General features: G+C 43.5%; 1 protein-coding gene across 3 annotated transcripts; it reads left to right on the top strand.

The window, feature by feature from the left end:
- Nucleotides 1-6,597: 6,597 nt before the first annotated feature.
- Nucleotides 6,598-16,512, top strand: SRSF3 (serine and arginine rich splicing factor 3). Of its 3 annotated transcripts, none has more exons than XR_012881533.1 (9): nt 6,598-6,772; nt 7,095-7,130; nt 9,600-9,651; nt 10,324-10,449; nt 12,056-12,263; nt 12,595-12,729; nt 13,526-13,988; nt 14,697-14,735; nt 15,085-15,135. XR_012881533.1 is itself a non-coding variant. In XM_075853888.1 (9 exons), exons 4-9 carry the CDS (start codon nt 10,443-10,445, stop codon nt 15,352-15,354), a joined length of 504 nt encoding a protein of 167 aa, XP_075710003.1. In that variant the 5' UTR covers nt 6,621-6,772; nt 7,095-7,130; nt 9,600-9,651; nt 10,324-10,442; the 3' UTR covers nt 15,355-16,512. The 3 variants fall into 3 exon arrangements, 2 of the variants coding, with proteins under 2 accessions (XP_075710004.1, XP_075710003.1); XM_075853888.1 differs by lacking the exon at nt 13,526-13,988 and adding an exon at nt 15,327-16,512 and having other exon boundaries at nt 6,621-6,772; nt 15,085-15,171; XM_075853889.1 differs by lacking the exons at nt 10,324-10,449; nt 13,526-13,988 and adding an exon at nt 15,327-16,512 and having other exon boundaries at nt 6,617-6,772; nt 15,085-15,171.
- The last annotated feature ends 1,593 nt before the right edge of the window (nt 16,513-18,105 follow it).

Genomic DNA, 18,105 nt, shown 5'->3' with positions numbered 1-18,105 from the left:
TCGGGATTTGTGATCATCAATAACATATCGTCAGCGTATGCCGCTACCTTATGCACTCTGCCCCCTAGGTGTATTCCCTGAATTTCAGTATCTAATCTTATTGCCTGCATGAGGGTCTCCATAACTGTCAAGAACAATAACGGAGATAAAGGGCAGCCTTGTCTTGTACCATTACGTATCTTAAAGGGGGAAGATAAGACCCCATTCACCATGACAGATGCAGAGGGAGAGGCATACATTGAAAATATAGCGTCTATGAAGGGGATAGGAAAATTAAAGGACAGCAGAACCTTCCTCATGTATAACCAGTCAACTCTATCAAATGCCTTCTCGGCGTCTGTGCTGAGAAGGACCATAGGAAGTTTATGTCTGCGTGAATAATGTAAAACGTGCAGGACTCTAAGAGAATTATCTTTACCTTCTCTATTTTTAACGAACCCTACCTGATCGGGAGAAATAATATCAGGAAGAATATGTTTTAGTCTGTTTCACAATAATTTAGCAATAAGTTTTAGGTCTGCATTGAGAAGAGAGATGGGCCTATAATTGGAGCAAGAGGATGAATCTTTACCCCCTTTAGGAATAAGAGTAATATGTGCATGAGTGATATCAGAGGAAAGTGGATGTCCCAATAAAGAGAGGTTCGCTAATGACAACAATCTAGGAAGTAATACATCCCGAAATGAGGAGTAATATATAACAGGTAGGCCATCTGGACCAGGACATTTACCTGGAGGAGTTTGCCTCAGGGCAATTTCTAATTCCGTCATAGTGAATGGCTGAATCAGCCCCTCACTTTGGGAGGGAGAAATCTGTGGTAAAGATAAGGATTCCAAAAATTTAGAAATGAGCGAGAGTCTGTCTGTCTTAAGTGAGGAGGTGTCAGCTGTTGTTAGATTGTAAAGATTGTTGTAGTAAGAACGAAATTGTTCAGCTATAGAGCTTGAAGAGTAGATATAAGCGCCTGTCGCGTCTTTCAGCATATGTACATAGTTAAGAGTATGTCTTTGTTTAAACTTTTTAGACATAAACTTAGAAGCTTTATTTCCATGTGCATAAAATTTATGTCTAGAATGCATAAAGGACTTGGCTGAGGACAAGTTCAGTTTATTTAATAGCTGAGTTCTCAAGGAAGTCAACTCCTGTGTATGCTGTATCGCGACAGATGCCTTATTCAATCTCTCCACCTTCTGAATTTTAATTAAAAGTTCGTCAACACACTTAGTTCGTTCTTTTTGTAGGTGGGAACAGTAGCTAATAAAATGGCCACGGATAAACGCCTTATGAGCGTCCCAGATTATTTCAGGGGAAACTTCCGGGGTTTCATTAATTTGGAAGTAATCATCTAATTTAGATTTGAAAAGCTCTTTAACAGTCAATGAGCTTAGTATAGAATCATTTAACCTCCAGGTAGATGAGCGTTTGTGCCTGTTCGGGAAATTTAGAGTTAGAAAAATAGGAGCATGATCGGAGTGCAACTGCGAACCTATCTCTACTTGAGAGCAATATTTAAGTGAGGATTTGGAGAGAAAAAAATAGTCTAACCTGTGGTAGGAAGAATGTACAGATGAATAATAGGTGTAATCCAACTGAGTCGGATTTAGACATCTCCAAACATCTATTAAACCATACGACATTAGTAAAGATTTAAATTTACATAGTGCATTAACCGATAAAGCTGACTTCTTGGAGGAGGAATCAACCAATGGATCAATAGTTAAATTGAAATCTCCACCAATAAGAACCAAGCCTTCTGAGAATGAATCTAAGAGAGCAAACGTAGACAACAGCCATGCAATTTGACCCGTATTTGGAGCATAAAGATTCGCAAACGTGAACGTTTGATCTCCCACGGTACCTTTCAAAAATAAATATCTTCCCTCTATATCTTGGAGATGAGACAAATAATTAAAGGGATAATTACGTCGGAAGCCTATACTCACTCCTCTAGAGGCTGAGTGTGGAATTCCGCAATGATGCCAGACAGGAAAATGCGAGAAGGAGAAATTAGGGAAATGGTTGTTCTTATAGTGAGTTTCCTGTAGCATTATGACATCACAAGATGCCTTTTTGAGAGATGAAAAAATCTGACATCTCTTAGAGGGGGAGTTAAAACCTCTGACATTATATGAAACTATCTTTAAGGACGCCATGATACAGCATTACTATAGATTCGAATGTAGTAGAAATATACATGTACCAGCAGTGAGAGATAACCCTGTCTAGGCAACCTGACAGTTAACAACAGAAACAGTAGCATTAGAGTAAACCCTAATTCAACCAGTGGTTTTACAGAAGGTGCATCCATGTCTATGAACGTGACAGGATATGTATCAGCAGCGTCTGTAAATAACAATGGAGTGTAAAACATTAAAATATAGTGTGGGGTAATAGCCATAATAGATTCCAAACCCACAATTTGCGGATTCTACAATGGCAATATGAGTACAGTTGCATAAGATAACTACTATAAGTAGAGAAATAATGAACAGACTAGGTCATAGCAGATATGCATTACATCATGGTAAGTGAAGAAAATAAACTTTGCATATTTAGCTAGCTCAGGGAAAATCGAACGAAAGGACGCATAAACGCATAGATCAGTCATTATCTTCCACCAATCTCCTCGGAGTCATACGACCTGTTCGTTTCCTATGCCTCGGCGCTTTGAACGCAGGATTCTGCTTCCACGGAGTGGTCTGAGTGACCGGAGGGAGAGAAGCGAGATCCGTTACAAGGTCCCAATCATCAATTTGCAAAGGAGCAATTTCTAGGTGATCGTATATTTCAGCAAGATCGCCCACCGACGAGATGTTAAACCTGCGGCCCCCCACCGAGAAGGATAGACCAAAAGGAAAGTTCCAACGATATAAAATTTTTCTTGCTTGTAGGAGATCTGTAAGTGGTTTAAGCTTACGCCGCTTCTGAAGGGTGACCGCTGCTAAATCTTGGTAAATGGAGATCACTGTGCCTTTAAATAAGAGTGGTGCAGCTTCCCGCGATTTAAAGAGGATTTTATCTTTCACTTTGAAGTTAAGTAATTTGCAAATTATATCTCTAGGCGGCTCGTTCACCTTAGGCTTCGGGCGTAGTGCTCTGTGTGCTCTTTCAATAATTATTTCCTCGTCAGAAAAAGTATCCCCCAGGATAGAGCGGGATATGGACATAATGGCATCCGAAATTTCTGCCGGTGATACCGATTCAGGGATACCACGAAAACGTAGGTTATTTCGGCGGCTACGATTTTCTTGATCCTCAAGAGATCTAAATATAGTATTGAATGTAAGTTGGCAAGAGGAGAAGCTTTGCACTGTTGCTGCATTAAATTCTAAAATGGCTGCCTGGTTATTTTCCAGGGTCTCAACCCTGTGGCCAATTTGCTTAATATCTTGCTTTATCTCTGCAATATCTTTTATAGCCGGTTCCAGAGTTCTGGTAAGTACCTGAGTGATAAAGTGTCTCGTCAATGGTAGTTCCTCAGCGTGCAAGGTATCAGCATTTTCTCCTTCCACATCAGAGGCGTCTGCACTCGTGTCTCCTTGCTGTCTGTGAGAGGACGGCGCCATCTTGGGGCCTCTCAGCGGGAGGGAGACGGCCCGTTTTTCGAAGTATTTCTCCACCTTTGCTTGTGAGGGGGTCGGAACAATGGTCTCCGATGCTTCCCTCGCCTTACTGCCTCCATACTTCACCATTGTGAAGATTTATGCCGCTTATGTTAGCTTCTGTGGGTCACTGGATGTACGGAGCTCAGCGAGACACGTCCATGCAGTCTCAGCGCTAGCTCCGCCCCCCCGCCATCAGGCTTTTTCACAATTTTTACTACATAACCATCAGTTGTCATCAGTTTTTACCACAATGGTCCACAAAATGGTACTCCAGGCACTGAAAATGTGCCCCTGTATATAGTGCCACACACCCCCTGTAGATAATACCGCAGTGCCCTTTGTAGATAGTGCCACACACCCCCTGTATATAGTGCCACACACTCCCTGTAGCTAATGCCACAGTGCCCTCTGTATATAGTGCCACACCACCCTTGTAAATAATGCCATGGTTCCCTCTAGATAGTGCCACACCCCCTGTAAATACTGCAGTGCCCTCTGTTGATAGTGCCACCACCCTGTATATAGTGCCACACACCCCCTGTAGATAATACTGCAGTGCCCTCTTTAGATAGTGCCACACCCCCGATATATAGTGCCCCACATGCCCCTGTAGATAATGCTGCAGTGCCCGCTGTATATGCCACAGTACCCCCTGTAGATAATGTCACACAGCCCCCCCTGTAGATAGCGTCACACAGCCCCCTGTAGATAGCGCCACACAGCCCCCTTGTAGGTGGCGCAACACAGGCCCCTTTGTAGGTAGCGCCAAACAGCCCCCCTGTAGATAGCCCCACACAGCCCCCCTGTAGATAGCGCCACACAGCCCCCTTGTAGGTGGCGCCACACAGGCCTCTTTGTAGGTAGCGCCACACAGCCCCCTTGTAGGTGGCGCCACACAGGCTCCTTTGTAGGTAGCGCCACACAGCCCCCCTGTAGATAGCCCCACATAGCCCCCCTGTAGATAGCCCCACACAGCCCCCCTGTAGATAGTGCCACACAGCCCCCTTGTAGGTGTCGCCACACAGCCCCCTTGTAGGTAGCGCCACACAACACAGCCCCCTTGTAAGTAGCGCCACACAACACAGCCCCCTTGTAAGTAGCGCCACACAACACAGCCCCCTTGTAGGTAGCGCCACACAACACAGCCCCCTTGTAGGTAGCGCCACACAACACAGCCCCCTTGTAGGTAGCGCCACACAACACAGCCCCCTTGTAGGTAGCGCCACACAGCCCCCTTGTAGGTAGCGCAACACAGCCCCCTTGTAGGTAGCGCCACACAGCCCCCTTGTAGGTAGCGCCACACAGCCCCCTTGTAGGTAGCGCCACACAGCCCCCTTGTAGGTAGCGCCACACAGCCCCATTGTAGGTAGTGCCACACAGCCACCTTATAAGTGGTGCCACACAGCCCACAGTGCCCTTGAAGGTAGTGCCACACAGCCCCATGTAGATAGCACCCCCTCCCCTTTTCTGCAGATAGCCTGTAGCTCCCTGAAGGAGCGAAATCCCCCTTAGGCCGGAGAATCCGCACCTGGAGCGCTTCCCTTCATGTCTCTGTCCATATATGGACAGTGACATCAGGGGCAACTCTTGGAGCTCTTATATAGCCCCACACAGCCACCCTGTAGATAGCGCCACACAGCCCCCTTGTAGGTGGCGCCACACAGGCCCCTTTGTAGGTAGCGCCACACAGCCCCCTTGTAGGTAGCGCCACACAACACAGCCCCCTTGTAGGTAGCGCCACACAACACAGCCCCCTTGTAGGTAGCGCCACACAGCCCCCTTGTAGGTAGTGCCACACAGCCACCTTATAGGTGGTGCCACACAGTGCCCTTGAAGGTAGTGCCACACAGCCCCATGTAGATAGCACCCCCTCCCCTTTTCTGCAGATAGCCTGTAGCTCCCTGAAGGAGCGAAATCCCCCTTAGGCCGGGGAATCGCTCCTGGAGCGCTTCCCTTCATGTCTCTGTCCATATATGTACAGTGACATCAGGGGCAACTCTTGGAGCGGAATCCCGTACACAGCGTTCCACTGCAGGAGGAGCCCCTGTCGTCTGTGTCCATTTATGGACAGTGACGTCACTGGCTTATCTTGGAGTGGAATCCCCGGTGGCAGAGTCGGCGACGTTGTGGACTTCCTCAGCCGAACGAGTGCTAAAAGAGCGTCTACAAATAGATTTACAGCAGCTCAATTTGACATGCAACTTCATGGATTTGTGGCCATGGCTGTTCACGTGCGTGTGCACCTAAATACATATGGACCCACAGGCAGTCACTAGTGACTCATGGTGCTGAGAAACACCATGCAGCCCTTTACTAGCTGAGGCCCCTTCATTGTAAGGATTAGTGGGGTCTCAGCAGTAGGACCCCAATGACCAGCAAGTGAAGGCATAGCCTAATGATTCCCGCCATCACTTACTTTACACTTCCAAGTGTGGAAAATTGCTTAGAAGTGTTTCTTCATTAACCCCTCTGGGCACCCTGACCACGATGGTAGTTCTTCTACCTTGACTGCAGCACTGATAAAGGAAGGAGACATTTTTGTGAGTGTGTCTGTGGTATCTCCTTCCGGAACAGTAAACTATGTTATATAAATCTCCAGTTTTGATACGTGCACTACCAGCGCTGGTTGATATTCACTTCACTGAACTCGGAGCTACCTGCTGAACAGGACTACAATCATTTCTGCCTTTGTTTAGTGAAACCGCCTTTATGGCATGGGGGATGGGCTCGAGCAGATGGTTCCTCTCCACAATACACGCCTGCACTATATAACGGCGCCACATCTACGTATATCGGAACACCAAACCACGCATCGTTCTACTAGCAGACCGTTTCTATAAGGCCGCCAGTGATAATGTGTGAACATTATATATAACCGTGTGTAACGTCCATCTTATTCAAGCGTTCTCACCACACACCACCTATAACAAGAACAAAGATGGAGAACTCGGCTTCAACACAAACCCTTTCCGCTAAACACCGGCATGGGCGTGGCTAGGCTGTAGTCTAACGTCGTGATTGGCTTTACGGTGATCACGTTGGTCGTGGCTTGCCAGAGGCAGTACCGCCCTACTGCGTGTGAGCCATTTTCTGCCTGTCGACGAGAAGAGGAGCGTCTGCAGACTGGAGGTGCGGATGAACCGGGAGCCCGTGCCCTGTTTACAGCGGTAAATGACTGAATTAACACTGTGTATTCTATGTTCAGACTATAGTTTTCTATGGCGGGGCCTGGTTATGTCAATCGCGGGTTTTGCTGTTACTTTTTGTGGATGGGCACAGACAAAGAGCCGACGCCATTTTGTCTCCATTGCGTGAGCGGGAAAGCGCGTAATGGCTTCCCATTGTAAAAGTGGAGGCAGTACATAACTGTGAATGCAGCAACCTCGCGCTCTCTGCTGTGACCGTCATTTACGTTATCGTGTCTCGGTCTGTTACAACCGCTCTTGTGCCTTGTCGTGTATTATAATTTGTTCTTGTATCCGTCCACAGATATAATCCAGCATTGTGCTAGAAAAGAGGATTAAGGTATAGTAACCCTCGATGCCCGGGATTTCTCTACGCTATTGCTCTGTAACGTTTGGCGCCAATTTTTTTGGTGTATGTATTCCATTCTACTATAGTATTTGTCCTTGCAGTTTCCTAAAATTTCCTAATATTGATGCTTTACGTATTAGGCGATGCCTGTTAAAAATCACTGGGTGCTCTGTCTAATACAGGGCCTATAGTCCCTGAAAAATTATTGTACTGCCCAGCACCCATTCAAATGAATTGGCTACTATATCATTTTTGGCTGCAATTGTGGGACACTTTCAAGCAGCTCTGGCTCTGTGGGGTCCCACAACGAATACAAGCCAGTGGTAATGGTTATGATTTGAGTGACTTAGATGTCCATTCAGGAAATCCCCTTATATCTACAGGATCTGTGATAATTGTCTGATCTCTGTGGGTCCCTTCAGCTAGAGCTCTGTTCACATCTGCAGATGAGGCTTCGTTAGAAGACCTGGTTGGTTTCTGTAAAAATGGGGTCTTTTGCTGTTTTCTGTTGTGACTAATCGGTCGCAGCTTTGAATTCTGTCTTCTGCTCCTGTGACTAAACAGCAAAACAGATTTCTTAGCGCAAATGTGAACAGAAAAAAATGTAGCTTTTTACAGTATCCGAAATACAAGTGTTTCTGTTCATCCTCCTGCACTTGATTCCCCTGCCCATTCATATACTACATCTACCATTTTGAAGAAGCTTTTAACTACACCTCATTAGGCCTTTTAGAGGCGTTTACCCACGATTACATCTTACATTTGTCAGATCTCACAAATATTACATTTAGTCTTAAATCTATTGGTTGGTTCAGAACAAACATATAACCGTTAAGCACTCGATCAGTACAACCAATTGCATCTGTGACGAACAAAGTATACCATTGGAATCCTAAACCACAAATCCTCCATTGTGTAGATGCTATTAAATATTCTGCATCCCCTGGTGTTTTCCTCTGAAAACGTCTTCCTAATTTGTCCGGTGTTGGGGAGTAGATGCTTCTAGTGCACTGTTCCTTAAAGTGAACCAGTCACCTTTCCATATATGTGCAGCATGAATAGGCGCTGCTTCACAAACCCCCCCCCCCCCCTGTCTCGCTTGAAATAATTTTTCCAACTCCCTCCGTTATTTTCATATCGGTGCTGTTATATTTGGCGCCAGATATGTAAATAACCCCCTGAACTGTCAATGGGTTGTGTAAATGGCAAGGAGGTGTTACTATCGCTTGCCACTGTCCAATCCGCTAGTGTCACAACTGCTTGATCTCTCGCGAGATCAGTGTTTCCTTCACGGTCTGACAAAAGATGGAGAGGAGTGTGTGCACGCGCTGCTCCGCCGTCACAGAATGGAAGAGAAGAATGTGAATTCTTCTATTCCCTGGCGGAAGTGGCGTCGGAGCTGTGCATGCATGCGGGCGCACGCTCTCTCAATCTCTTGTCAGACAGTGAAGGAAACACTGATCTCGTGACAGATCACACAGCACAAGCAGCTGTGACAATGTTATTACCCTGATCATTATAGGGTTACGTAGTTCTTTTTGGTTAACTGCAACCTCTGGTGGATTAATTCTAAAAGAAAAAAAGGACACCTCCAGCTCACCTTGTGTGTAGATTTGTACTACTGGCCGCGCACGGATCCTCGTGTCGGCACACGATGGCAAGACAGCAAAGAAGACAAAGTTGGGTCCAGCGCTGGTGTAGATAAGATGGAAACTTTTTCCAAGTTTTATTCGATCATGATTAAAAAGGATCAATAGAAAGAAATCCTGGAGTGCACGGAGAGGTTTCAACCAAATGGGGAGCCTACGCGTTTCACCACAAGCCATGATTAAGTACGCAGGAGGTGTCTGAAACACGTAGGCTCTCCATTTGGTTGAAACCTCTCCGTGCACTCCAGGATTTCTTTCTATTGATCCTTTTTAATTATGATCGAATAAAACTTGGAAAAAGTTTCCATCTCATCTACGCCAGTGCTGGACCAAACTTTGTCTACTTTGCTGGATTAATTCTAGTTTTACGGAGGTGGTGGGATCTTTGAAGTAGCCAAAGATACGCGTCCGTTGCTGTCAATACAAAAGTTAAATCGCATTTGTCACGTTTATACTGCCCTGACTGCGGGCAGCATGAAGTGGTGAGATGCGCTGATTTAAGCTTTCTTTCACTTATTAGGTAAATCGATGTTTTGGAGAACCTACATTTGTGGCGCATGTCTGACTATTCAGGGGCTGGAAACCAATGAAACCTTTTATTAATGTGCATATAGAGTAATGCCAATCAACAGCTGGGGTGGGGCGTGTGAATATTTGAATTATTGTATTCCAGACCTGAATTGACAAATGTACGCTGCAAGTATAGTGTTAATTATACGATACTACGGCACATTACTGAATAAGTGGGGACATTCTCTTTAAGTGTCGGCTGTAATTTCTTTTTTATATATATTTATTTATTTTATTATAGGCACGTTTGCACCGGGTTTTCAGGGAATTGTCTAACTCTTCTATAATCTAAGGTATGTTGCTTCATTCTGTACTGATGTAAAGAATTGACATGATTTTACTCCTGTACAGCTGAGCTTTATTATTGCTGAAATGTTATGAGCTATCTCAATAATATCTCGGGTTTAGGCTTCGGACTTGGGTTAATGCTAGGTTAGGCTTTGTTCACATCTGCCTTGGGGTCCCGTTCTGACGTTCCGTCGGAGGTTTCCGTCAGAACGGGACCCTGAGCATACACAAACCGACACCGACGGAAACCAGAGGTTTCTGTTTCCATCACCATTGATTTCAATGGTGACCGAACCGGTGCCCATGGTTCCTGTTTGTGTCTGTTGTGCACCGGACCCGTCGTTTTGCAGGAAGCAAGAGCGTAGTAGACTACGCTATTGCTTCCGGCATAACGACTGATCCGGTGCACAAGAGACAAACGGAAACCAGGGGCATCGGCTCAGTCACCATTGAAATCAATGGTGACGGAAACTGAAACCTCCGGTTTCTGTCGGTGTCAGTTTGTGTCTGCTCAGGGTCCCGTTCTGACGGAAACCTCCGACGGAACGTCAGAACGGGACCCCAACGCAGATGTGAACGAAGCCTTAAAGGGTATGTTATTAGAAAATGACGTTGTTTAAAACAAGCTTTTATGTTTTTTTTGTTTTTTTTTTCCCCATGTCGTTCTCTATATTAAGAGTGCTAAAATTCTGCGGTTTTCACTCTGGCCTCTGAGCTTCACAATAGACTGACACTTCCTGTTCTGTAGAGATCACTTCTCAGCAGTCATCTCATTATCATCCCAGGCAGGATTACAATGACAGGTAACATCTATATAGATAATGCAGGATCCATCATTGACAATATGGAATGTTTACAGCTCACCTTTATGTAGTAGTCATTATGTGCAGATAACCAATAATGCCTAGAAAATAAGTCAAATAGAAGTCAATGGGTCCCCTCCTGTTCACAGGTTCCTTTAGTTCACGTGGCTGCTTTAAAGTAATAGCCATGAGCTATTCAGACTATTTTTACGTCTGGGTGCTGTCAAAATATAGAACGGGCAGCACCCAGACTGAATGCTGACCCGTTAGTTAATGAACCGTCTGACGTTAGGGTGTTTTGTTTTTTCGGACCATCCATCCATGATGGAAAAGAAAAAATAACAGCATGCTCTAGCTTCGTCTTTTTTTCACGCTTGCGTGAAAAAAAAGATCCATGTTGATGCCTCCCAATACTCTGTGCTATAAGCAATAGATAATTGTGTTTCTTTGGTTGTGATCATCCTGGGGGTATATTTCTTTCTCTTTTGTCTTTTTTTTTTTTTTTTCCCTGTCCCCCGTCCGTCCCAAGGATGTGAAAAACAAAAATGGCCCATCATGGACACGATCAGGACGGAAAAAAACTGATGTCAAATCCTCCGTCTTTCAGACTAAACTGGCCTTTAGGGTGTTTTCAGACGTTGCGGTGAGGTTAGAACTGCGTGTTTTTCGATGCAGTTGTAATTAAACTGCTGCAGACTCAGTTTTCAGATTACCTTTTTATGCTGTTCTAACCCAGTCTCAACGTCTGAATACACCCTTAATGCTGTTAATGGCAGCTTGTGTACAGAAAATAGAATTTAACAAATTACAATAAAAAAGGGTTTCTGACTTATACCTCATACTGCATCCCACTGTATGTCATACAGTGGGATACGTTGCCTGGGGGCCGGCACAGGCAAAACTACTGAAGTCACTGCATTTATGGACAGCGACTTCAGGAATTCCCTATCGCTGGATTCCGCTAGAAGAGCATCCGCTGATTCTCTGCTCGGACTCCAGCACTCCTGATGTCACTGTTCATATATGGCCAGCGACTTCAGGGGGCTGGAGTCATTGGACAGAGACAACTAATAGCGCTCTGACTATGGACTCCAACACTATGGAAGCTCCTGACTTCACTATCCCTATATGGGCAGTGGTGTCGGGAGCTCCCCTAGTTATACGTTTAACATGTACCTGTGGCAGATGCCATTCATTGGCATTCATCTCACATGTTAAAAAACAGTGTACAGTGTGGTATACGTTTTTCTGCGGGATCCCTTGGGATGGGATAGCGTAGTCTATGCTGTTCCATCCTTCAACATAAGGTATACCACCCCAATGGAAGCCAAAAGGACACTCTTTTGGTCTCCGGCATAATGGAGCCTTATGGACACGTTTGTCTTGTATGTCGGGAGCTTTCCTGACATACAGAATAAACGTAGTGCTTATCTTGAGGTGAATGGTGCCTTAGAAAGTGTTTCAGTATCTTGTTTTAATTGGGGGGAAAAATAAAGGTGTTACATTACCTTAGTACTAGATGAGAAGATGAATTTTGTGTGTGTGTTTTATTAGGTGTTTTCCTCTACTTAACTTGTTGTTTTTTAATCTTGTTCCTTATCTGCAGCAATGCACCGTGACTCCTGTCCCCTGGACTGCAAAGTCTATGTTGGAAATCTGGGTAACAATGGTAACAAGACGGAACTGGAACGTGCTTTTGGCTACTATGGACCTCTACGTAGTGTGTGGGTGGCCAGGAATCCCCCTGGCTTCGCATTTGTTGAGTTTGAAGACCCCAGAGATGCTGCAGATGCTGTCAGAGAATTAGATGGACGGTAATTGTACTTTATTAAGAGATTAGCCTACAATTTTTTTTATTTTTTTTACTTTCCATGTTTGATGTACCACAGCAGCTATGTCACATAATGACTGCAGCAGCAGCTCTGCAACATACATGACACCCACAGATTGCACAGACAGTGAGAGAAGGGGTAGCTATGTACAAACCTGAAATACCACTGTAATGTTTACATGTCAGGCAGAAGGTGCTGTAGGGAAGGATTTCTATATATGTTAGACAAAGAAAAAAAATCCTAGATAACCCCTTTAATATTTGTAAGCTTTTTTCTATAGCTGTTACAAATTATTTTTTGTCCTGTTTTGCAGAACTTTATGTGGCTGTCGTGTTAGAGTAGAATTATCAAATGGTGAGAAGAGGAGTAGGAATCGTGGACCCCCACCCTCTTGGAATAGACGACCTAGGGATGACTACCGTAGGAGGAGCCCTCCTCCGAGACGCAGGTATAGTAACGTTACTTGTTGTGTCTGTGCGTTATTGTTCACAATTTTTTAATGTTGAGTGTCTTATCATTTCATCTAAAATACTGTTATGTAGAATATTTGTTTTGCATATATGTAAAGGCAGCACAGACCTTTAGTCATGCTAATGCCCATTACTTCTACCTTATGCATGTTTACCATAATAGAAAGGTTGCTTACTTTGTAGTCCTGTTTTGGGTTCTGTCTTATCTGCAAAATCCAATAAGTAATACAATCTGTCTTTTAAAGGTTGATAACTATTGCGGAGTTTAAAATTAGATGAAGAAAATAAGTTTACTTCAAGGTGTTTTGCTGCATGTCTTGGCCATTATTTTTGTAATTTTTTTTATGATACTCTATGGTATTAAATGTGCCCCTTCCCAGAACCAATTTAACTGGTGTCATATTGAACCTGTGCAGATTTTGACCTGGATGAAAGCTGCATGCGCATCCATTTTATCTTCATACAATGTTAATACGACTAGTAAGACATTGTTCCATATAAGGTATCCTATTTAGAAAGTTATTGGTGTGCAGCTCATTAATGATTCTCATGCTCGAATACTCAAACTTTAAAGTGCATAGTATGTATTCCACTAAATTGTAAGACATTGAGTGTCACTGAGCAGAGTAGAGTGCACACTGACTCAATTCTCTGCTGCCCCGTCAGTGAATTGTTAGAAAATAGATGGTTATACTGATGGCTTGTTTTTTTGTTTTTGTATTTATTTCTGTTTTTGTGCCTTTGGTTCATCTAATAAAAATGAAACCGTTACAGAGTCACCATCATGTCTCTTCTCACCACCCTCTGGGTCTACATTAGCCAGTCAACTAGCCCTTTCAGCGTCATGTGACCAGCGCGCCCCATTCAGCTTGGCTGGTGTTGTATCACATGACCCAGGCATGGCCAGTCATCAGGTTGCACCGCCCTTTGGTTCCCGAGCATGCTGTCCACTCAGCCTTCCTCCTCTCCAACCTTAACCAAAACTCGGCAGCAGCCCACCTGCAGCGCCCACACATTCCCGGCCAATCTGCACGGCTGTTAAGTTTGTCAAAATGTCTTCACAACAACTGCAGCGCCAGCCTACGGCTAACCAAAAAAAGCAGGAAAAACCACAACATCCCCCTTCGCAAACCATCTAAATTCAACGCAACACCTGGCAAAACCTTTTCAACAAATTCTACTTGGCCACCTGTCCGGCATCCTCACCATTTCTAGCTTGTTGAAAAACCAAAAACTAGTAAGTTTTTTCCTGCTTATACAGAGTTTTCTGCTAGTTTAATTGAGACTTTAAGCAGCTTTTGTAAGAAGGTAATTTTCTATTAATTTAAGGCTGGCAGTGCATAAACTTATAGGTAAATTACATTGCTTGAAATGTTTAAGGGTGATAGAAGAATCTATATGAGCCTGAGCCATACAAAGAGGATTTTTGTATGCCTGTTCTGGCACATTTCCACTTGCCTATCATCTTTAAATGTTTGGGATCTTTATACTAACCCATTATTTAATTTAGCTAACAAATTATGGGACTATTTAATAATTCACTAAAGGAAACCAATGTTTCCATTTAAAATCAGACAAACTAAATTTTGTTGATTTTTAATTTAACTATTAAATTGACACATCACACAGTATATTTCTTGCTATTACCACCTGGTTTGCATGAGTTAAGATTTCTTGAAGCCAGTCTGGGTTCACGAGTGGTGTTCAGGGTAAGCAGTTCAAAGCTGTCAGGCTGCCGAGTAGGGGGCACGATAGAGGAAATTGCTTTCTACTAGGTTTCAAATTCCATTTCCAGTCTCTCTCTTCCCAGTCCTTCTAGGTGGTAGCGATGGCTTATCTTGCGTAGGTATAAATTACTTGGGTCCCTCCCTCTAAGTATATTTTAGGAAAATACATCAGTGGCCTGTAGTAAAGGCTGACATTCCTTATTGTTCTTTTGCATTAGATCACCAAGACGGAGGAGCTTTTCACGTAGCCGTAGTAGGTAAGGTTATCTTTGTGTTTGTTTTTTTGTCTTTTTTTTTTCAGTTGCTATATTTTAGTTGCATTTACTATATTATATATATTTTATTTTACGGGGTGTGTTGATCCTTTGATAATTAGAAACTTGTGGGAAGAAATGTTTGTAACATAGACAAATTTTCCTTATTACCCACAGCAGCCCTTAATTTAAGAATCTTTTAAGGGGGCTTCCTACACTAGAATATCAATGGCTATTTAATTAATGTGTGATCAGTGCATGGCCAAAGATGGAACTTCCACTGGCCTTTAATATCAACTGGTGTCCGTTATATCTGGGTAAAGTCTGACCATTTATTTGTCTTTGATTTCAGGTCCCTCTCTAGAGAACGTCGGAGGGAGAGGTCTTTGTCCAGAGATAGAAATCATAAGCCGTCACGCTCATTTTCTAGATCAAGAAGGTATTATATTCCTTATCGTGTGGGGGTTTTTGTTTTTTGTGTATATAGAAGAGAGAAATTTTATTTATGGTTAATTTTTAAAGCAACATTTTTTTCTGATTTATTTAAAAAACAACTTTACATTTTCTTAAGTATTTCACTTTTTTGTTTTTCAGCCGCTCCAGGTCAAATGAGCGAAAATAATATGAATGCCTTCAACACTGTACAGATGACATTGGAAAGGATGTTTTCTTTGTTTTTTGACATGCTTTTTAAACTTTTTTTTTTATTAGGTGTTGTATTGTGTCTTGTAACAATCGAAGAGAAATGTGGTTGTTATAGTTTCGTACAGATGAACTGGCAAATAAAACTGCTAACTGTAACTTTTTCTACTTCATTCATGACCAAAAGCTTAATGACCGGACACTACTACTGAGCTTTAATTTGTCCATGTAATAACAATGGCACTGTGTACACCACTTTTACCTCTGGAAACCTCAATCTTTGAGGATACAGCAGGTTTTGCTTATACACCTGTACGTTGTCTTCTGGATTGACATTTAATGCAGTCTGACACATCTCTCGGCAGCTGCCAATCCAAGACTTTTCCACTGACGTGCATGCTCTGATTGATTACCCAGGCATCCATCTCTGTTGCTGAGCAAGGAAACATTCTGACCTATAAAATTCCGCAGAGTAGGTGGGGCGGGAGTATCTTTTTTTTTTTGTATGACTACTTTTTTCCCAAATTTTTTGATCTTGGTACTTTTGGTATCTAGGAAGTGTGCCGTAATGTAGCTATTTACAGTTGCATAGTAAAAAGTGAGGTAGGCATGAGTTAATAACCTATTATGCATTGTTCACTTATATTTCTCTTGTACGCAGAATTGAAAAAAAAAGCAGAATGAGCTCATTGAAAGGCACATTTCATCAATTCCAGATGGCATCTGTAGTTGAGATTGTGTATCTGGTAAAACCTGGGGGTAGTACACATTGCCATGGCCCTAGTGAAACAAATTAGTGTCCTTAATTTGCTGGGAGTTGTTTTTATTTAAAAGCTGTTGGCCCCTCTATGTTGTATTCTATTCCAGATGCAGACGCTATTCTGAGCTGTGTGTATATATACTTTGCCCATTATCACACTTTTTTAATATTTCAGCTGTAAATCTGCCAAACTGTTTTTCAAAAAAAATTATTTTATTGCACTTTATATGTGCTTGGAATTTTACAGCAGAAATTGCCATGTAACATTGTTTATGTACAGTTGCATATATTTTTTTTTGTGCAAGGTCTTTTAACCCTGTGACTGGACTGATTTCTGGCATTAAAGTTTGGTTAAAAAAAACCACAACCTTGCTTTTACATTGCTTTATAATGGTTTTGATTGACTGACAGATGTTGACTAAAGTTAATTGAGTTGTCTGGAACCTGATCTAAATCAAACTTAGGCCATAAGCAGGATACAGATCTGTAATACACCTGAATGCAAGGTCCTGCTGCTATAGGTCTGACAGGATGACTAACATCATACCCCAGAGAACTGGATAGAATCTGAATTGTATATTTCCAGTTTTGGCATACTTTCAGACGGGGCTGTAATGGTATGGCCAAGAGCCAGCTGCATTGGGGTAACTTGCTGTGATTTTACTCCTTTTGCCGTTTTAGAATAATAATTCTGTAAATATATTCCTCAAACTGTTTCAGTGGATAATCTTAATTGTGCTATATCTAAAGAAAAAAAAAATTGTCTTCCGTTTTACAAATAAACCCCAACAGTAACACCACTTTCCATCATGGCATACCCCACCTGATTTATCTATCTAGCTCTTGACTTCTATGTATATTCTTACTACCCTGCAGTCCAAACTCTTGTCTGCTTCTGATACCATCTTGGTTTTTAAAACTCATTGTGAGCTATTCTAATAGTTCCATGATGTTTCTATACTGCTTCAAAAGCAGCTAGTCGGCATCCGGGTGCAGGATATGCTAAAGAGTCACTGTGGAAATGGCACAATTAGTCTTGTAAGGCTTCGTACACCTCTGTCAGGGCTCTATTCCGACGTTTCGTCTGAGCTTTCCCTCAGACTCGAGCCCTTAATGACACAAGTGGAAACCATAGGTTTCTGTTTCCATCACCAATTGTGCAAGGGTACCGTCGTTTTGACTTAATCAGTAGCGTAGAAGCTACGACGGGACCCTGATGCAGATGTGAAGGAAACCTAACACCCATATAAATATTTACAGACCAGAATGTAAATTAGTTTGCATGCCCAGTCGTAAATTGTCTTCCATAAACTCAGGCTATCCAGGGGTATTTCCAGTACATCCCTCATGACAGCACTACAGGAGGTTGCCCTCTTGACCTCTGTAGGGACAGGAAGACAGAGGTTAAAAGGCCCCTCCCACCACCCACTTGCCAGTGTTCTTCCTGTCCCCACAAGGGTCAGGAGCAGAGCGTCGCTCTTGTATTAGTGCAGGAAAAAACTCGGGCAGGGGGCAAGATCGGGGGGTCCGTGCACTCCCCCTTCTCTTCCCCCTAAAGCCCAGGCTAACACCCCTCATACGACGGGTCCCTTAGCTCCCTCCCTAAGACACCTACCGGAGGAATCCTAGGCAGGGTTCTGGTAGTGTGTGGGGGCTGGGGTTTCCCAAGCAGGCTTCGGCCGGACCGCGGACCAGGCGGGGACCGGCAGCTCCATAGGCATGGACGCACCGGCAGGGATCCTCGCTGCACCGCATAGCAAGACTTAGCGCCGGCTATGGCGGCTGCACTCCAGGTACACGCTGGACGAATAGCCGACCGGATATGACGTCGGGCTACTTCCGGTCCGTGGCCATCTTGGAAGGCGGGAAATTCAAAACGCCCGCATTTAAAGGGACACGCACAGGTATGTAGTTAGAGCTGATAACTCTAACTTGGATTTATTTTTTGTGGTTTGCATATTGCATTGCCTG

This window comes from Rhinoderma darwinii, chromosome 2, assembly GCF_050947455.1.
Source record: "Rhinoderma darwinii isolate aRhiDar2 chromosome 2, aRhiDar2.hap1, whole genome shotgun sequence".
NCBI classification, from domain to species: Eukaryota; Metazoa; Chordata; class Amphibia; order Anura; family Rhinodermatidae; genus Rhinoderma; species Rhinoderma darwinii.
This window is presented reverse-complemented; position numbering and strand designations above follow the sequence as displayed.